Below are 20,841 nucleotides of genomic sequence, written 5' to 3'. Positions count from 1 at the left end.
GTTACAATTTCTCTGCGGTGGCGCCACTAAATTTTTTCGCGCTTGCGCATATTGAAGGTGGAAGAAAAACTGCTACTCTGGCAGTTTTTCGAAATGGCTTGAAACCATCAATATTGGCAGTCCGCGTGAAAAAACGTGTAAATTTTATTACTGAAAAAGCAAATTATCATTAATTTGCTGATAAATTGAGTATTCAATTATGGATCGACCTAAAGAACAACAGGTGCTTGAAGATAGACTGAGAGAGCTAGCCGCATCCGGTGATATTGAAGGTGTCAAGGAACTGATCTCTAAGGGCGTAAACATCAACACACAAAATGCTGTTAACGGATGGTGAATTGAATAAAATACGAAAAGAATTAAAAATAATATATGATAGTTTTTTTTCAATGCTTATCCTGCACGAAATTTATTTTTCGATTATCCACTAAACTCTCGTGGACAAAACGAGCTGAGATCGATACTTATAACCTCGCACACAATTCCATGTTTCAGAGTATTTAAAAAAATATTTTCAATTCACTTACATATGCGTAGCAGTCTAAAACAATCCTGTTGAGCGTAAATAGACATCCTTAGTAATTTCTTAATAAAATTCTATACTTAATTGGATATGTACCACGAGATGACAATACTGTTGTGCACACTCAGCTCTCCCTGCACCAATTCTACCTTCAACTGTTATTTGCAGTTAGTTTTTTGTTTCATTTCTAAGGACTCCTCTTCACTGGGCGTGCAAACGTGGCTACACACTTTTAGTGGCTTACCTTTTGAGAGAAGGGGCAAATAAGGAAATACAAGGGAGCAGAGGAGAAACTCCAGCATCTATTTCTACCAATCCACATATTTTAGACCTTCTGACGGGAGCACCTTTGTTTCAAGATACTGCAAGATTTCAGGATGAATCGGAGAAATACACCTCAAATTTTAATTCCAAAAATATTCAATTGAGTCCAAGTTCTCGTCCAGGACACGCTAGGCTTGCGACTCTTAGCTCAATGGAGACTGCAAACATTCCTCGTGACTGTAAATTATTCAATTCTTACAAATCTCTTCTCTTTAAGCCAACACGATAGCTTAGCAATAGCAGATTCTAAAAAGAAAAATTAATTGATTCAATATCGATGTTACATTAAAATCAAAATGAAATTTGAAAATAATATTGCTTAATTCAAGACTTTACTAATGCAAAATTTTCACTGTTTTGGAAATCAAAAGAATCCGAATAGTTTTCTACATATATGGAAAACTTGAAGAAAATTGTCCATCAATAATAAAAATGATTTTACTTTTCAGGCCTCGTTTTGAAAATTCGTTTGGCAAATTCCAAAGATCCAGATTTCATTGAAGTGGAAATACCAAGGCGAGATTTAAATTATGCATCTGTGTTACAAGTGTGTTGCATCGAGCTTAATTTGCAGCCACGATTAATTGAAAGGGTAAGAAAATTGCCAAATACAAGATTGAGGAACGACGCGGATGTCAGAAGACTACAAGATTTTCAAGAGATAGAAGTAGTCACTCACAGTAATAATGAACAGATGTGCAATGGAGGACCACCAACTCAAACAAATCTTACACCAGCAAATGTATATCAGAGTATATCAAAGAAGGATCAGACAATACTTTACTGAACTCAAGGAAAAAAATGACGAAAAGGATACAGGATTTGACTTATTTATAAAATAAATATAACTAGGGTTACTTTTATTGTCATTTTTTAGTTTTGTTTAAAAAAAAAACAACTTTATTAAAAGTATTAAATTCTATCTAATTCATAGATAATATGTACAAGTATTTACATCTGCAAGGTTTACAAAGATAACCACTTCTTATTGGTCATCCTCGTCTTGTTCATCATCCTCATTATCCCCCCCATTCTCATTATCATCATCTTCATCTTGTGTACTTCCAGACTTTTTTGTTTTTATTTTCTTGTTGTTGTCAGTTTCTTCTTTAATTTTCCTTTTTTCTCTCTTTACTGTTACACGTCCTTCGGGTGTAACCGTAGCAGTTACATGTCCACCACCTACTGTGGTCAATTCACCTTCGACTGTTTCGTAAGCACGTGGCCTCTTTGGTTTCACAACAGGTACAGGAACTTCGTTTTTACTCACTGAAACAAATTACATTTATAAATGTTAGAACAGTGATCGACTAGTTGAAAGATATAGTGTTTATGAGGATTTTGATTGTAGAAATTCTTGAAGTCTAATAATATTCAATATGTCAAATGAACTGTGAGAAAAATTATGTGAATCATTTGACAATAGTGGTATGATGCAGCAAATTTTGCATTTTTATAATGTATAAAAAATTGACTAATTTTAATCATTTTCAAGAAGTGCAAAAATAAAACAATGTTTTAAAATCTAATGTTTGAAGTATTTGAAAATTGACATGCGCCTTACCTAAGTTCATATAAATCGGAATTGATGAACTAATTTGTGACTTTATGTAAAGGGCCCGTATGTTCGACCACCCTCCTGGATATTGAGCAGCAAGACTTGTACATACAGCCAAAACATTGTCCACCAATTTTGGGCTCTTCATTGAAAGAGTGCCGATTCGAACGGTGTGCGAATCACCGTAAGAATGAACTACCATAGTTGTTTTGCAAAGAGCTTTATCAATTTCTCCTTTCAGATCTGAAGCTGATAATTTTACAGAAGTTGGAGGGTTGTGTCGTTTGAAAAAAGGTTTGCCGAGCAGATGAACCAAATGACCACTAATTCGACCATCAGCTAGGAAATGATCGAACGACATTGCCAACTTTTTTTTCGATTCGAATTGGCTGTATTCTGTTTTTACTTGATTCATCGGAAGTATTTGTTTGATGCACTCGATTCCTTTCTCTCTGAATTTTTCTTCCCAGTGCTCCACTGTTTTCTCAAAATCTCTTCTACGACCAGGTATAAGGTCTGCAACGAAGAGTGCAACCTCATCCGTAGGGCCAACTATAGTATGTGGCAATTTTCTAGAGTGTAAGAAAAAATTTTGATTAAGGTTTCTGCTCCTTGATAAAGGGGAATGATGATTTTTAATGGAAAGGCTTCATAAAAATTTTCTTATCATGGTTTCTCATAAGGATCCATTGGTATATTTTTAAAATAGTTTAATCATGTTGATATTTTGGTTGAACATGTTAAATGCAGTCAAATAATAATTTCATACTTACGTCCTTATTTGTCTGCGTGGAGTTTTTGGAATTTTGACGCAGTTTACTTGTAGAAGAATGGGATGGTTTTCCGTAGGTAAAAGAGATGTTTTAGCGCTCAATTTCTTTTGTGTCAACTTTTTTATCGCTTTAATACTGCTCAAGATGTGCTGTTTAGTCAATTTTAAATCACCTGAATCCGTAATTTCTTTCTGGAACGCTAGATTCGTGTCACTATTTACAGATTTATTTGTGATTGACGATTCCACGTCCGTTGATTTCTTTTCGACCTTTGCAATATTTTTTCTTTTATCTTTCGGAAATACCAGCTTCGAGTCCCCTGCACCTTTTTTTATAGCTGAAATGTCTCTCTTGTCCCCAGGTTTCGATTTCATCATCTTAGTACCGACAGCTAACGTGGTTTTTGACTGAAGGCGTTTTTTCTCCAATTTCGTTAGAAGAGCATTTTTTTCAGTTTTGATTTTCGGTTTCACTCTCTCTGCTTGTCTTTCAATATTTGGCTTAACTTTTATTTTCATTTGTGAAATTTTAGGTTTTTCTTTTACAGCCACGGTTGTAGGTTCAATCGATGATTGAACTTTGGCTTTTTTTGTCGCTACACTAGTTTCATCTAGTACAGTTTGAGATTTCGGCCTTTTATTCTTCGGACCACGTGTTAATCTATCCGCGTGATTTGGTGGAACCGGCGTGGCCGCCATTTTCTCTTCGTTACTCGCAGCATTTTTCAGTTTGCTTATTTTCTGAACTTTTGGGAGTTGCTTCGTTTTAATTTTTCTACTAACCGAATTTAACTGAACATTCGATACGTCTTCGGAATTATTTCCAACATTAGTATCCTGAACTTTTAGAATTTTCGATTGTTGACCGCGTGGCTTGGTCTTCGTCGAATTCGTTTCGATCGTTATATTCTCTCCTTTAATTCCTTTTTTCGCCAATATTTTGTGCACTTTGTTTTCTATTTTTTTACCTTTCCGAGGCTTTAAAACACTCACCGCTTCTTTCTTCATTGTTGATTCAAATTTTTCAAAAACATATGCAAGATTTATGTTTGCCGATTAGAGACTGAAATGTACGTCTTTTCTCGACGAAAGCCTACACGAGAAAGAACTACAACTACAGACTACAGTACTACAATCTAGTCGAGTCGCCGCTCAATCGCTCGACCTCGACACGAGCGCCATGCCACACTACACACTCCGCAAAACCCAGCAAAACCCTGTGTGTGAGAATGACGAAAATGAGAACACGGAAATATGAAGAGTTTCATCGACACGTGATTGATTCACGTATTCACCAATTTAAAAAAATGAACGCACTTCAGGCTGTGACAGTTTTTAGTTTCCAAATTTTTGAGCTTTGTACTTGAATTGGTATCCACGCCATTTTTTACTTTTACTTTTGTAAGTTTCATCTTCAATTATCTTTGAACTTTCCATCGCATTGAAATTTATCTATAATAGTTCTAGAACTGACCACTAGTCACGATGCACATTTGTTACGAAACTTTCAACCTCAAATGAAAAAACAATACTTTATTAAATGGAGGAAATTAATAGTCTCTCAAACCATCCTAATTTAGGAACGAGTATGCATAAACACGCTTCACTATTCCTGTTCTTTCGAGACCTCCATACGGTTGTCTACTATGCCACTCTTCTCAAATGCACCAGTGTATCACGAAGCCAAATGAAACCGCTAAATGAAAAAGCCGGTCGATACAGGCCTGAATTTTTATTATTTTACAAAAGTTTTGTTGGGGTTACAATAAAAAATAGATGATACCACGTTTACACAGAATTGAATCTCATGGATAAACGGTCACCCATCCAAGTATTGGTTGCCGCTGAGGCACGCTTAACCGAAGTCATCAGTTAGTTTATACATAAACTCCACCATACCTGACTCGTTATATTTATAAAACGATTCAAGAATTCAAATTATTTACATAATTTAAAATATCACAAGGGTGTGAGAATTAAATCATGTACTTCTTTGCACCAACAGCGGTGTACGTACGGTTGGCTTTTCAGATCTCACAAGTTAAATAAGCAGCCATGAGTGAGGTCAGTACTTGGTTGGGTGACCGTTTGGGTATGTACCAACTCGCACACGAACTAGACCGAGCCGGAAGCAGTTTTTCTGAATTTCTCGATGGTCCAAACCAGCTGGAACATGGTCGAAATATATTCGCACATATCAAATGAGGTTTTCCAGACAATAACAATGTTCTTAATTAAAAAGTCAGCAGTGAACCGCTTCGCGAGCTTCCAAAACAAAACATTGTCGCTGTACAGTAATAGAGAGAGATTTGATGTCGTTTTATTTCATTATTCCGAATTTCTCAGCAGTTCAACAATATCCTATCCTGAATCGACGAAACTCTTCGATTCTTTATGATTGCAGCGTACAGATCGCCTTTTAGTTAGCGCGTCGTTTACTTACTGCTGGAGTTTTTCCGCTAGTGTTTCCACTGCCGGTTTGATTCGTTCGAGCTACGAAAATAGAATAAAGAACGAAAGGGCAATGACGAAAAAAAAATAGCTCATGTGGACCTGAAACCGGTAAATTAGCGAAAAGAATAACATGCGACTTCGACGATGAAGGATTGCTCGACAGCCAAGAAGCGTGACGAACTCAAAATCGACGGTGGCGCCGCCCCACTTTCACGTGGCAGATGCCTCGCGTGTATTTCTCCGTGAATTTTTATTGAAATCGCGACAAATAAATATCGTAATGAGCAGTAAAGTGGTGTGAATTCGGCTCTGGTATCTTCGGTTGTGGCAAATGCGTGTGCAATTTGTGATAAAATAATCTTTGTGGTCGGAGTCATGGCGTAGACAAACTACTCCGTATTTTTATTTATTCATTGCGTTTTGGTGAGAAAACTCTGCTGTTCGACAACGGACCACAGCCGGAATCGGCTAACTAAATCACATTTTCTGGTTTTTTTTTATATTCGCGTAATGGTTATATATTCGCGACGAAATCTGGTAAAAACGGATTTTAGTTTGATTTTTGGACGACTCGGTGCTGCGTATACCATCGCTCGATGACTAAACATTCATTGGCTGATGATTCAGTGGTGGGGATAGACGAGAGAAAAAGCTCATTGGCTGATGTCTCAGTGGTGGGGATAGTCACTACTAGCCAGGTTATAAAACTGGCGCTTCCTAACGTTTGACTTCAGTTTGAGGTTTGAGCCTGTCGACGACTCGGTTAACAGCAAAGTCATAAGATTACATAAGCTTCTCTGTTTTATCGTAATTATGACTGATCTACATCCGAGTGAAAGCCTGCCAGAGGGTGGAGCGGAACGTTATTCCAAGAAGTTTTGTGACGTCATACAAGGAAACACTGTATCATCGTCATCACAACTGTTGGATCGTCGTGGCTTCGTTAAGCGTATTTGCTCGACGAAGAAAACTCGTACAACTTTAAACGTCTACTTGGAAAAGGTTATCCGCAATGCTGTCACGCATGCCAAACGCTCTAAAAGAAAAAATGTCACTGCAATGGATGTCGTTCATGCTTTGAAGCGACAATTGCATACATCTCGTGAGTTGAGTGACTAATTTCAAGTATCCTTCGATGGATGAAGCTACGTAACAACGTACCCAAAACAAAACGGCCATTTTCAGGGCCCAAAATATTTTCGACGGTCAACTCGACAAATCTATTTAGTTTTTAATAAATTTAAAATGAAATTTAATTTATGTATTATAATTGAGATACGATCGATTTTATTTTCTTCCATCGTATACTTGATGCACAAATTCGGTGAATACAGTTGAAATTATACTGAAACAGTTCTCCGACTGCGCACGGTACATTTTACATGGTTGAAATATCTTGTGATAATAATCACTAGAGATGCGCAAAAATCACCAAATTTTTCATTTTTTCCGTAGTTTTTGTCCAGCCCGAAGGCCTAGTTATCAGTTGTATTAAATGGTCTTCACGAACTGTAATGCCAATCTTGAAATGATGCACGCGTTGAAAGTGACGCGGCGTTCCACGCAGCGTAAAAACATTAGTTCGAACGCTTCCATAGACTCAATCATGGTAAAAATTTCGGACGACTCGCAGAACAAATTCCGAAAAATCTAGACACGCGTGCAAGATCCTTAACGTGTTTTCCAGCGTTTAGAGAAACAACGAGCTTAAAAGAATGAAGCCCGTGGCATGCAAGGCTATTTTTCGAGGTACAAAGCGTGTGTGCGCTTTGCGAGAATACTTCGCGCATGCTTTTCACCACGAAAAATAAGATCGCGTGTAGCACAGGCGCAACTTACCAATATGAGAATCACTAGGGGATTGAAATAACATTTTTCAACATTTTCGTTCATCAGAACTAATTTGCACGAGTTAGGGCGGGTTGTTCCAACTTCTAGGTAGCTTATCTGGCGAGTAAAAGCATTGACTTGTAGACCTTTAACTGTCAGATAGGCTTACCTAGAAATTGAAACAACCCGCCCTTAATCTCGATGGAGGGAAATGATAATTTTATCCTACGGTGTCTAAAACAAATTTTACCAAAAGTTTAGATATTCATGATATTTTTTCATGGCCAACCGGTTTTTAGCAGAATGTGGGAAAACTATTCATTCAAAAGGGCAAGTCATCAATAGAACTGTGAGATCTTAAAATAGTTATTTTTACATAAATACTTTCGCTTTGCCTTGAGTAGTCATCGAGCTCACATGACCAACTCGAAATCGATGGTGGCGCCTCCCGTAGTAAAGTTGGTAAAGTATATTTATATGTAAATATGGTCGTTGTCACATGTCAGACGCCTCGTGTGTATTTTACCGGATTTCTCCGTGACTTTTTATTGAAATCGTGGCCAATAAATTTCGTAATGAGTAGTGAAGTGGTGGGATTCGGCTCTGGTCGCTTCGGTTGTGACGAACGTGTGTACAATTTGTGATAAAATAATCTTTGTAATTAGCATAAAAGGTGTGATGGCGTACGCAAACTGCTCCGTATTTTCATTAATTCATTGCATTGGTTAGAAAAATCTGCTGTCCGAATACGGATCACAGCCGGAATCGACTAATTAAATTACATTTTTTGATATTTTCTATATTCGTTACGAAATCTAGTGTAGAAACGGATTTTAGTTCGATTTTCGGACACTTGGCGCTGCGTATGCTATCGTAGGTAAAATATATCTCGCTCAAGCAATATTTCTCGCTCAATTATATACTGCAAGGAAATATAAAGAATCCGAGTGTAAAAAAACTATTTTTCAATACAAACTTTTCGAAATTGGTGGCTTCTTACTATAAAACTCGTCATCATTGACTTTAGTATTTATATTTGTGAATAAATTGTGGTCTTCGATATTTTTCGAATTCCAACACAATGACACACTCTGCATTTTTTTTATTACATGTCAGAAAGATGTCTGGAGGATTGTTTTTTTAAAAAAAACCCGGAAGATATCTCTCGTGTGAAAACGTATCCGAAGGAAAAAAATGAACCATTACGAATTTATCGAATGCATATAAAGTGTGTTTATTCCAAAGTGCACGCACATGCAGAAAAATAAAAAATCGACCTCCAACATTTCTCTTCATAATTTATTCCAGATACCAGTTTAATTCGTTCATGATTTTAGCGACACATGGCAGCAGCAGTTAGCAGGAAAAGAAAAATAATCCGATGTGGCGAAGCCGGTAGAATTGACGACAACCAATTTCCGGTAAATGTACCTTTGTTTGCACGAAGTTTTATAATTCGGCAGCAGATCGCTGATTTCTCCACATGGGGAATCTGTATTGCTGTGTCAACCAAATTTGTACGTGTAATAAGATCACGGAAAATATAACGAATTCGTTACTGAGGCTCGAAATTTTTTTACATCGAATAACCGTTTTACGAAGTACAGAACCTCACCGACAAACTTCGATGTACACACCCTGACGGAAGAAATCGTCGTTTACGATGAAAAGCGATTCGTTGGCTCTGTTTTTCGCCATTCGTGGATATACTAGGGAAATCTGTAATATAATAGGAAAATAAGAATCGTTGGAGAAATTTTATAACGAAATTAATGTCGCGGAACACTCGACCTTGGTCTGACACAATACGTCCTGCTCTCCGGTGTCCGTTCCATTCTTATCTGGCATCTGCAACAGAAAAAGTCAAGAATCGTCAACGGTACGTTAAAAATGACAGGAGAGGCACGCTATCTATCGATGCAAGAGTTACAATTACCGGATCAACGACCGTTGAGTACTTGAGATCATTACGGTGTTTCAGTGCTTCCCTGATTAAGTCCTCTGGATAGAATGAAGGATTTTCACAAAAGTTCGCATTTTCGCAGGGATCTGGCGAAAAATCGTCCAATTTCTGTTGCACCATCGTACTATCGGACGGTATTAAAGGGGATATCGTTTTCCCATTCGAATTGAAATTCTTACCGTCGTACTCAGCTACATGAAATAAAACACGAGTATAACCTTGAATTAGCCAATAAATGGAAAGCTTTTTTGAAGCAAGGTCAACGCATCTGAGTTTTTGAGAGGAGCAGCGTATTAATCGTTAGACCTTTCACTGACGGCGACATGTGCTGCATCGTTGACGCAGACGATCGTTCGAGTCGACGCCCTCGTGTGCTACAAATAATAACCTAGTGGACAGGTCACACGATTTTAATTATCATGAATTTCGGGTGCAGCTGTGTCACGAAAACCCACAACTTTGTGCTTCGAATAACAAAAAAGTTTTCCGAGTTTTATTGAGTTCGACAACACTCCAAAACGATCGATAATTGAATGAAAGAAAAAATAACGTTACGAAAAATATTTTGTATTTCGAGCAGCGTGACAGTCCAAGGTCACTAGAATCTGCAACGCCGACTTTTCAAGTGGTACGCGAGTGATAAATATCGTGGCGTCACAACCGACACGTGTTGCTACGAACAAATCCACTGGGTTGTCAAATTTTCGAAAATTTCTCACGATATTTCAACGATGTGAATAAAAATATGAAGTTTTTTTTCAAAATCCCTTTCCCGTGTGGAAAAAAAAGCACGAAAGGAGGCAAAACTGCAACTTGCCATGATGAGAGCTACTCGGAGGTCACGATAACTAGTTAAGCGTTTCAACATTTTCGTTTATTCGAACTACAGCGATGGAGTCCCAGAGGCTTGTTTTATAGCATGAAAATTCTTCTGCACAACTGAATCTCGATGGAAAGGAAAAAAATTTCACTCGTCCAGTTCGGCTGGTGCTCGACGGAGTGGGAAAACCATCTATTTGGAGGGGCGAGTCGTCGTTAGGAATGTTTAAGAGTATTTTCACACTACCATTGTTTCGCGATTTGAGTTAACAATGTCACGCGATTTAACACAAATAATCAAAGATCAATGTTGTACGCGATTAGAAGTTTTCTTCTGCTTCCCGACTCGATATTTTTTATAAACCCGCAATTATTCGTGTTGAAACTCTTCACAGATTTGATATGGTATCAACCGATTTTGAGAAGCGTAGATAAGCCAATATTTTTCCTCCCAAGCCTCTCAGTTATTTCATCAATTCACCGTCTCTACGAACTTGATTTTTCGCTTATCATACGCACAATCGTGAAATCGTTTTGAACCGTCAATAGATCGAAGATGTCCTTGGCATGTGTCAGGAAACAGTCATGACGAGTCTCTTTCCGGGAAATCAGCATTGGAGCAATAAACTGTGATCATAATTGAAAGAACCGTTGATCAGTTAAGATCCCTTGATACTACGATTGTCCAAAATTTTTGGCATCGATGTCTCACGAAGTCGATTAATCAATTCCGTCTTCTAACTTTACAATAATTTAAACTTTAAGAAAAATCATAATAAAATAATTATTCCGGAGCGGTAGTAGTAGAATAAATTAGTTCTGAAGTTCTCGAATTGGCAGACAACGTAGCTCAAAGTACCGAAAAAAAAATCGAATTATCTCAATACAATTGCAATTTGCAATCTCAAGTTATGAAGAGCTTGATAAGCTTTGGTCCGGCACAGTTAATAACGCGGGGAGGCGGTGTTTTATCGAACATTCAAACAGTTCTTCCGAGGAAAATTGATAAAAAAATATAAATAGTGCGGTGTGCACTATGCCAAATGCTGCATACCAAAAATAGGACTTCAGAATTCTCTAGAAACGCCTAGATGGGACGTTCTTGAAAAAAAGATTATAAACCATTTTTTTTTCATCGAAAAACGAAAGCGAAAACAAAAATTTCTTATCATTCTCGATATTTCTTTGACTTTTTGTAAATTTCTTAACGATACTTTTTTTTTTCTTATTTCATATCAATTCATGAAAATTCTTAAGATCAACCATTTTTTTAGTTCAATTTTCATAAAATTCTATAACTTCCTTAGCTCAATAAATCTTGAACTCAATCAACGAACTTGCTCAAGTGAACAATCGATCTAAATCTCCTGTGGAACCGTTATATAAAAATTAATTTATATAGACTGATCTGGGATTCGAAAAATGATAAAAATGATTTATGATTGAGGCAGTTTCGTTCGGTGTAACGTAAAATTTATTTTTGAGAAAATCTTCTATAACTGCCTGAAATAAAGCTTGTTTAGGGTGGACTGCTCGTGAAAAAAGTGGAAAGAATAAGCTCAACTCTTAATTTCGTAAAGCTTATTCTGAACAGTAAAACGAAATTAAACAGAAATTTTTTTGAGACTATTATTCGAATTACAATTCGAGAGTAGTCGAAACACCCAATTCGAGTCCCTTGTTCATTCAACAAATTTCAGAACTGAATGATCAATTTTTGTAACGGCTTAGCAAAATAATTCTGAAGTTTAAGATTGAAGATATTCGTTTAACCGACCGACTTACGAGCCTGAATCATTCGGTGGAAAAATTCAAGATACGTTGACCCCCCGTCGATAAAAACATTTCCGTCGAAAAACGTAGTTTCGCCATTTCGAAGATTAAAAAGGTCGGTTCATGTATCAAATTCATTTTTCACGTAATGTTCGAAACGTTGCTACTTTTAAAGACTTGAAATCGTTAATCCTCTGTCAAAAAATTGTCGTTATAATAGCTTTATGCAAAAACACATTATTGAAATTTCTTTTCGACGTACTCGAACACTCTCTCGAAATTCAGATCTATTCAGCACCTATGAAATCGAGCATTGTAAAAATGGAATTCGATAAATTATAAACAAATTGATAAACTCGTCCGAGTGGGATTTACTTTGGATATTATGTAATTTCTCGAAACAAGACATTATAGTTTATAGAATTATGAGTGCGGATTGGTTAAGAATTTGTGAGAAATTTTGAATTTTATATATTTTCAACGTGTTAATAACTCTTTGATATTTTCTGCCTCATTTTATTACGATTTTTGCATCAGGTGATGTCTCTGCTGTGAACATAGTCGGAGATCATCGTATTTCAATCGACGCTAGCGCCATCAGACAAAAAAGATCCGTTCTTTGTTGGCGGTGACACATTTTGTCGTTGGGTCTGTCTTTATGGTACGCGCTATCTGCATATAAACGGCGCATTATCGTGTCGTTACATTTTCTCAAAGGAATTTGAGGCGTATATTTCAACGTTGTATTAACGAAAGCGATTTTCACCGCAGCTCCTTTATTCGTTCTCGAGGAACCTTTCATGGCAGAGAAAAGGGCCGCTTCAGCAGCGTCATCAGCTTCAGATTCGTCATCCTTGCCTGAACTTTATAATCCGTCTAAAAAGGTGACATCTTCAAAAGTAATGAAACGGAAAGAAAAATCGAGTCATCCCAGCACCGCTGATATGGTGACCGAAGCGATAGTTCAGCTCGCCGATCGCGGGGGCTCGTCACTCCTGGCGATTAAAAAATACATCGCGAACGCTTTCAACCTCGATGTGGACAAACAATCTACCTACATCAAGAGATATTTGAAATCTGCCGTGGCTAAGGGATCTTTGGTGCAGACTACGGGAAGAGGAGCCAATGGATCTTTCAAGTTGCCGTCCGCCAAGCACAAAGCGGCGTTGACCAAATCACCGTTCACAGTAAACGACGAAGCATCTGCGAAAAAATCTGTTACATCGATGAAAAAGAAATCGGTGAAAGCATCGGCGAAGAAGCAGACTAAGAAAACCGGAAAAACAATCTCGTCGACTGATACGTCCAAGGAAAATTCTAGTCCAACTTTTACCCCGACAGAGCCGAAAAGTCCGTCGAAAACGAAAAAAAATGTGAAATCTCCTACGAGCAAGCCTAAAGTACCGAAGCCAAAGAAAGCAACGGGAGCTAAATCCATGAACGTCGTAACCTCGAAAAAAACTGCTGTGAAAAAGTGAGCGAGTAACATAAAGCCAAACGGCCCTTATCAGGGCCAACCAATCATTTGACGTAGAAATATTCGTTCTAAAATGTTATTATGAAGTGATAAGCACTCTCGCTAGAATAAGGAAACTCGGAAACCGTGGAAAACGGTCGTCAGTAAAACGCGCAGTTTTGTTACTTCAATATATCGAAAATATTCTAGTACCACGGCGGCCGTATTTTCTGAAAATGGTAGAAATTAAATGAATTTTTGAACTTTACGATGTAAGTGACTCGCGACTCAATAAATAACGGAATATTTGGGGAAAAAAGTGGGAGGAGTTTCTTTACTTCGGGCATCATCCCTACTTCGGTTCCTTCTACGAATGAGGAAACAGCACGCCCTCTGACGGACGGTGGGTATAAAATCGAGTCTCTACACGTTTAGTGCCAGTTCTTACGTAATCTCTCGTCAAAATGGTACGATCAAAGCAGCAGGTAGCAAAAAAATCTGTTACTCGTGACGCCGCTTTCCGAGTACGGAAGGTTAAAGAAATTAGCCCAGTTCGCAAAAAAACTGTTTATATCCACACTTACGCTCTTCGCGATATTCGACGACTGCAAAAAAGTGTCAACAACCTCATCCCTCGTGCATCTTTTCAACGACTTGTCAGAGAAATTTGTCAAGATTTTGCGCTTGATCTGAAATTTCAGTCATCGGCATTGGAAGCCATTCAAGAAGCTTGTGAAGCTTACCTGACTAGTCTCTTCGAAGATACTAATTTATGTGCCATACACGCTAAGAGAGTGACAATCATGCCGAAAGACGTACAATTAGCACGTCGTATAAGAGGTGAACATTCGTAGGGAATTACAAGAAAAAAACGGTCCTTTTAAGGACCAAAACCGAAACGTGGTAATGACTGAACAATTCTATCCCCGCATGTGTTCGTGACATCTTACGAAATCTACCATCATTCGTATAAACTGTTCTTAAGTGACGACAGATTTATAGGTTAAACATGCAATTTCTGTTGCAAATCTATAAAATCTCTGTGAAATTCCCCAAGATACCGAATAGGCTGTCGCGTAAACGTGAAACAGGTTCCAACAAGTTTACTTTTTCTGGAACAAAGGAAAACCGAACGCACGTCATCACTCGCTGGGAAGAAAGAACCGACGCCATGTTTTTTATTTTCGTTCATTAGAGGTTACGTTGAGAGGGCATGATGGGTAGTGTGTTATATTTTTCGGGCAAATAAATATTGTGAATAAATAATTGTAATCGATGATCCATCAATGTATACAGGAACTTATTTGAATGCCAATCCTATTTCCACGTGCCTGTCGTCGCTCTTGGAGATGAGCAGAAAATTGACATCAATGTAAGTCATTTCTGACGACGGACTTGGTGAACATTTTATTGAACAACTTGTGAAAAATTTAGTTCCATTACGTTGCTATATTTTGTTGCATTTTGCTCGGAATGTTTCAATTTTTTCAAATTTAATTTGTGAGGTTAGGATCGAACATCGTACTTCGCAGATTTGCCGTATTCGTGTTTTTCTTTTCCGTAGTACGTTTCCTTGCCAGAAATCAATAGAATTTTAGTACCTATTCCGTTCTTGTATAATTTTTTTCTTCTATTTTTTCATTTATCTTCGAAAATTTCGTCAACAATCCTAACCTCGAAAAACCGTTGCAGCGCCCTCTACAACTTCAAAATAACACGGAGCGCTTCGTACGCGGTGAAAACACTAGCCTTATACTGTAAAAATTCGGGAGTGGGGGCCGAATTTCGCTCGCACAATTAATGGCAGGCACGGCGAGCATTCTCCTCGATCGCCAGGAACAATGTTATCTCTCGTTTTCTCCCACAGTGTGGTTATGACTGGTGCCGTATAACGCTACAAACTCTTTGTTTCCCTCTGATCGGTGAGGTGGTCAGTCTCCTGAATTTACCAGACTCCTTTAAAATACTTTATTTTTGCCGTCCACTGTGAAAAGACGCTGTTAGACGTAAACGTAACTAAATTTCGCAAAAGCAATTATATTAGTTTTCCGTGTGCTGTTCCGCGGTGAAAACTGACGTTCTTCTTTTATGAGAATTAATCCTTTGATAGTTGAATGCAATTTGATCAGTGAGTGAAGTGTTTTTTTTCCTTTGGCACGTAACAAACAGCATGGGAAGTCCACAGTCAAAGAATTCTAAGGCCTCGTGCGCAAGCTCTGTCCTAAGCAGTGTAAATATGTACGGATTTATGTTTTGTGCTAAGCTAATTCTATCCAACCATAGCGAGAGAAAATGTCTGGAAATAGATTATTCATATTAATTCATGATAAAAGGAATATTATATTTTCCGAGTGCAAAACGATCGTGTCGATTACATTTTTCATATCAGGTCTCCTGATAATTGAAACCCGACGAATTACGAGCGGAACGAAACCGTTGTTTTTTCCTTCGTTAATATACACCCCAATCCATTTTCTAATTTCACAAAAGAATGTTCTTAGCTTGAGAACTCAAGCCAAATATTCTGTGGCTTGACCCATTGAGAATCCAGTGTCTTGCGTAATATTCATCAAAACGAAAATAAATTTCGTTATACACACAATTTTTAATTGGTCAAAACCATGAATTACGACGACGCTGAAGTTTCCAACGTTGGAGTCCAACGAAATGAATGAAAATAAAATGATTTATCCATCAGTTTTTTATTATTTCACGAATCATAATTGTGTAGATTGAAAAAATACAAAGTACAAATTCGACAGGAAATAAATTGGAGAATTACTGGAATTATTGGACAGTTTTTTAGATCATTTCGTTGGACTCCAACGTTGGAAACTTCATCATTGAATTACGTTGTTTGTTCCTCCTTCCGGACGACGTTCAGCCGCTAGACCATAATCTGTATCTTATCGCAAAAATAGCGATTGAATAAAAGATCCGCGTTCGTTGGACAGGAAAAATATTACACTACACCCGTTATAAACGTTGCGTTTCATACGTTCGTGTGTAAGAGGAGAAGGGAAACAAGCCACATAGTCTGGGTCGCTGTCGATCGACCTTGTACATTTTTTGCGGTCATGAATCTGTGGAAACTTTCTATTGGATAGTAATGTCGTTTGACAGTGAACATGTGATCATGAGATTCGAGATTCTAACAGCTGATCGCTCGAATCAAGGCTGTGCCGGCTGTGATTATAGTACTGCTATACTGTGACGACAGTCGTTAGGAAGGCTACACTTTTTCACGGTGTTGAAACAGTATCGCGAATTATTCATTCTGCATCTTTGCTTTAACGCTCTTTTCTAATATAAAAACTTATATTATTTTTACCTAATGGCACGCGATGTTCTGATTGTCCTCAGCTGCGTTGGAAGTTTAATCAATTGAACGAAAAAGTGGGGCGACTTAAAAAATGAGAAACCACTGATCGAATATCGAGAATTTCGCTAAACGTGAGAAATGAAACTTCAACGGCTCGATTTTTATTTGAAACAATCCCACATTTTTTTTAGAAAACAACAAATATCGTTTAGGCTCTGCTAACATAAATTAGAAAAACTAACATAATGTCGGAAATTTCTCCATTTTTGTGGCAACGTCCAACGAAATGATCGAAAAAAACTTTCTAATAATTCCAGTAAATCTCCAATTTTGTTCCCTGCCGAATTTTCAATTCGTGGTTTTTCAAGCTACACCAATGATTCGTGAAATGAAAAATTGGCGAATTATCTTTTTTTTCATTCATTTCGTTTGAGTTCAACGCTGGAAACTTGAGCGTCGTTATAACAGGGAGGATCGATATTAACTGAACAAACCCAACGACGAGCTCCGGGTTTTCATTGTCGCTCACAGTGCACCTACTTCATCATCGCTATCATTGAACGTGAACTGTGTGATGCTCCGTCGTAACAATTAGTTAACAAAGAGCGTTCGAGTCATACACAGTAATCGATTAACTGTTCAGGGAATAATGCATTAAGTACAAATTGCATATCGGAATAGGGTCATTAGAGCAGACTCGAGAGGAGATTAGCTTGCATTTTTACACAGGCAGCGACACAAGTCGCGTCGTACGACTTGCACGAGTTTAACACGATGGACGAATACTTCCTTTCCGAACATTGTTCGATGCGTCCAGTAGCGAGCGCGCGGTCTCCCCACGCGGCCGGCATCGTTCGTCGATCCTCATCAGCGAAAATATTTTTCCGTTCGTTTCCACCCCTCGGTAGACAAATATATGTAGGTGTGCGGGCGACTGTAAAATTTTAACCGATATTCGTGCAATAAAACTCGGATGGAGTTTTATTGCCCTATCATAAAAGTACAGTGCGACAAAGGTTGGACGTAACATGACAAAATGTCTTCCCGAAATATACCACTTTTTCGACTCTTAGAGCGACAGTTGGGTATCGTGATTCGTAAAAGTGTTGACAGCTCGAACGGTCGTTCAATACGACGGCAAACCTCGGCTCGTGGAAAATGGGAAACGAAGAAACACGATAACTTCGATAGGTATCGATGTAAATATTTTCTTAAGTAAAAATAACGAACCCGTGAAAGTTCGACTTAACCTCAAAATATTTTGGCGGTTGTATGTGTGGCGCCAGTGGTAGGAAATATACGGACTATGACTTCGATGAATTTATTCGTTTCAATGCTTCTTTGAATTTGGATTCGGGCAGTCCACGGCAACGGTTGAAATCGACTATTTAAAATGTTAAATGACAGCGTCTGAATGCTTGTTACATTTTTACGAAAACTACGTCAATCTTGCCATGGGCAATCGGTCATATGTCGGGCGGGCTCTCTTCAGTTTTCTCAGAGGAATTTCCACATGACGCTGAAGTTTCCAACGTTGGAGTCCAACGAAATGATCGAAAAAAACTCTCCAATAATTCCAGTAATTCTCCTATTTTGTTCCCTGCCAAATTTGCGATTCGTAGTTTTTCAAGCTGCACCAACGATTCGTGAAATAAAAACGATTGGCGAATTACAAACGTTTTTTTCGTTCATTTCGTTGGACTCCAACGTTGGAAACTTCAGCGTCGTAATTTCCACTGTATTTTCAAATCTACTTCCCACAAATCAAATAGCTTTTTTTCGATTAAACTGCTAAAAGCTCGTGGACGTCAGCATTGACAGTTCCATCAAACCCATTCACATCCCAAATAAAATAACAGTTGATGAAGATACACTTTCCTTCTGTCGTTCGAGTGGAAAAACAATATTTATCTACGGTGCGTGAACGAGGAAAAAAAATCTAAATAATCGCAACTTTAGGTGGACCGGTACGCGGCTTTTGTTTTTCTCGGGAATCGTATCCACACACTTTCAAACGGGAAAAAAGATGATTCATCATAAAGTTCCGTCACCTTCCATTCCATCCAACTCTCGCTAAAGTTGCGTCAATCTACCTGCGCAATATTGTGTAAATAATACAAATCCATCTTCAAAGAAACTTTCCTCTTTCGGTTTTGCCGTAGCTTTTGAACTGGTATTAAACCGAGGAGTTTGTACTTTAGAATTGACGAGGTATTCCGGCTGAACGGTAGAGAACGACAATTTAGCGCACAGCTGATTCTCTCTTTCGATCGTGGACGGCTTATATTTAGCATGGGACGTTTCGTTGCAAATCACTTTTGTCTATTTTTTCTGTTTTTTTTTTTTTTTTCAATATTATTGAAACCCGTTCCTCGTATTTGTCTGAATTTCCCCGTAAATTGTCCCAACACCGTTTTCTCGTTGAACAGTATTTTGGCGCGATTCTCCTCTCGAATATGACGTCGGGAAGAACGTCGACGCTTCAACCGTTTGCACTGCGCACTCTCCGAGCAACTCGCGCCTGCGCTAAGAACCATGAATAGCGTAAATGTATATTTTAATGGCTCGAAGCCCAGCGTTAGAAGGACGGTCAATTTATTCTTCTACGCGTTCTTTACACCTCTTTGTCTAAAAAGTATTGACATATCTGTACATGCATATATGTATATATCGGGAGCACGCGGTATCCCTACCGCCGTTTCGGCGTTCCTCCCCCACCTCAGAGTCGAATCATCGCGAGACTCGTCACGTATATTTTTTCCCCCTCTTCCCTTGACAACCGCATAGAAGTGTTTTGTCTCATTTAACCAAGCTTGTCACTCGTATTCTACCGTCAATCGACGATTGCATGTCGTCAAAGTGATATCCCTCGGTTCTCAGGGTTCGTGGCTGCAACGAGAACCCAGAAACTGCAACGTGCGCCGGTAAAGTCGGAGACGAAACGTCAACGAGGAGAAGCCCGAGAAACATGTCGAGCCTTGAAAGGGATCAGCTGGGACAGCGGGGTCCGGGCGATTCCGTTTGTGTTGGACTCGTTCGAGGACTTGACCACATTAGAAATCCACAACTCAATAAGGTACTTTTTGTTTTTTACTTAAACTGTACACAAATTTGTGATTCATTGCATTCCCAACGTTTGATGTAATTAGAGGTAAACTGTCCGTTCGTTCAACATTTCATTTCGTATCGCGTGAGCATGTTTCACAATCGATTTGCGGCTACACCAAGAGTGTTGAATCCATCGTTCGCTCTGGATGTTACGAGTGGAAATTCGAGGCTATCTCGATTCGTAGGTAAACGATAATTTATACTTTTTTTTTATCGTGCAGCAAATTTTATGCGAACAAGAAATAAACACGAGGATGGACGATAATAGCTCGATATTTTACATATATTTTTGCTTTACGAATGAAGTAACGAAAGGAAATTCACGTCTGTAGTCGAAGTTAACCGGATTGCTGCGCTTTACGTTCAACGAATGACCTTGCTGCACCGAAACGTTGACGTTCGAACGGTTTGTTAAGCGTTTGGCAATGTCTCGCGGAATCATTGACCGTCGAATAAAATAAGTCTCAAGGTTTCCTGTTTGCCCGTTATCTAACCGCATGCAATGTATTTTTCTTATTGTTTTTCTTCCGAGTGTTTTTAAACGCAGAACCACTCGATTTTACTGATTACAACGTTATCAGAGTGCTTTCGTTCGTTACAAAGATCGAGGACTGCGGTGATCGTGAAATACGCGCGTATTTAAGGCGGTATAAAGTGAGCGCTACTGCGAGAGTTACGCATGGCGATGAGTGTGCGAAAATCGGCGTCACTCCGTATAATGTGGACAAAGTTGCACTAACCAAAATAGCCGACTCGATGCAGAAGTAAGGCTCGGACGATATTGCGCAATCGACGAAAAACCGGGCTCTCTCGCCGCCCGGAAGTCTCACGGTGTGGAGGCCATTCGAAAAGGATGCTCGCGAGTTCATAGTCTAGTCAAATGTTGAAATTCCCATCGTTAAAACTGCTTTTTTTTCAATCCCCTTGGAGGTTTAGCGC

At 38.6% G+C, this 20,841-nt stretch overlaps 5 protein-coding genes across 13 annotated transcripts in view; 3 read left to right on the top strand and 2 right to left on the bottom strand.

Annotated features, from left to right (window-relative positions):
• Positions 1–5: 5 nt before the first annotated feature.
• LOC122419491 (ankyrin repeat domain-containing protein 40-like) lies at positions 6–1,780 on the top strand. The gene is made up of 3 exons (XM_043434104.1): positions 6–333; positions 716–1,026; positions 1,297–1,780. Exons 1-3 carry the CDS (start codon positions 200–202, stop codon positions 1,632–1,634), a joined length of 783 nt encoding a protein of 260 aa, XP_043290039.1. The 5' UTR covers positions 6–199; the 3' UTR covers positions 1,635–1,780.
• Positions 1,702–4,367, bottom strand: LOC122419489 (ribosomal L1 domain-containing protein CG13096). The gene is made up of 3 exons (XM_043434099.1): positions 3,179–4,367; positions 2,412–2,977; positions 1,702–2,116 (listed from the first exon to the last, which is right to left on the bottom strand). Exons 1-3 carry the CDS (start codon positions 4,183–4,185, stop codon positions 1,833–1,835), a joined length of 1,857 nt encoding a protein of 618 aa, XP_043290034.1. The 5' UTR covers positions 4,186–4,367; the 3' UTR covers positions 1,702–1,832.
• Positions 4,368–6,355: 1,988 nt separating this feature from the next.
• LOC122416916 (histone H1B, sperm-like) lies at positions 6,356–14,759 on the top strand. Of its 2 annotated transcripts, none has more exons than XM_043430183.1 (4): positions 6,356–8,088; positions 8,799–8,882; positions 12,554–12,677; positions 12,788–14,759. In XM_043430183.1, the coding sequence occupies exon 4, from the start codon at positions 12,817–12,819 to the stop codon at positions 13,492–13,494; it is 678 nt and encodes a 225-aa protein (XP_043286118.1). In that variant the 5' UTR covers positions 6,356–8,088; positions 8,799–8,882; positions 12,554–12,677; positions 12,788–12,816; the 3' UTR covers positions 13,495–14,759. The 2 variants fall into 2 exon arrangements, with proteins under 2 accessions (XP_043286118.1, XP_043286041.1); XM_043430106.1 differs by having other exon boundaries at positions 6,356–8,338.
• On the bottom strand, positions 8,787–19,682 carry LOC122416749 (protein spaetzle-like). 3 transcript variants are annotated; one of them, XM_043429817.1, is made up of 6 exons: positions 10,242–11,061; positions 9,731–9,812; positions 9,398–9,615; positions 9,253–9,309; positions 9,077–9,180; positions 8,787–8,961 (listed from the first exon to the last, which is right to left on the bottom strand). In XM_043429817.1, the coding sequence occupies exons 1-6, from the start codon at positions 10,290–10,292 to the stop codon at positions 8,787–8,789; spliced, it is 687 nt and encodes a 228-aa protein (XP_043285752.1). In that variant the 5' UTR covers positions 10,293–11,061. The 3 variants fall into 3 exon arrangements, with proteins under 3 accessions (XP_043285752.1, XP_043285913.1, XP_043285828.1); XM_043429893.1 differs by having other exon boundaries at positions 8,795–8,961; positions 9,099–9,180; positions 10,242–11,067; XM_043429978.1 differs by lacking the exons at positions 9,731–9,812; positions 10,242–11,061 and adding an exon at positions 18,846–19,682.
• Positions 14,807–20,841, top strand: part of LOC122416220 (NADP-dependent malic enzyme-like) — a 16,741-nt gene continuing 10,706 nt past the window's right edge. Inside the window, exons 1-2 of one of the 6 annotated variants that reach the window (XM_043429068.1) lie at positions 14,807–14,844; positions 19,675–19,870. In XM_043429068.1, coding sequence (XP_043285003.1) covers positions 14,822–14,844; positions 19,675–19,870 — 219 coding nt within the window. In that variant the 5' untranslated portion in view covers positions 14,807–14,821. Of the gene's footprint in view, positions 14,845–15,571; positions 15,711–17,638; positions 17,994–19,674; positions 19,871–20,064; positions 20,088–20,841 lie in introns of those variants that run through there. The other 5 variants (XM_043429242.1, XM_043429153.1, XM_043428998.1 and 2 more) reach the window with 5 other exon arrangements.

The sequence above is a fragment of the Venturia canescens genome, chromosome 1, assembly GCF_019457755.1.
Source record: "Venturia canescens isolate UGA chromosome 1, ASM1945775v1, whole genome shotgun sequence".
Lineage (NCBI taxonomy): Eukaryota > Metazoa > Arthropoda > Insecta > Hymenoptera > Ichneumonidae > Venturia > Venturia canescens.
The sequence above is the reverse complement of the archived record's forward strand: the minus strand, read 5'-3'. Positions and strand labels throughout refer to the sequence as shown.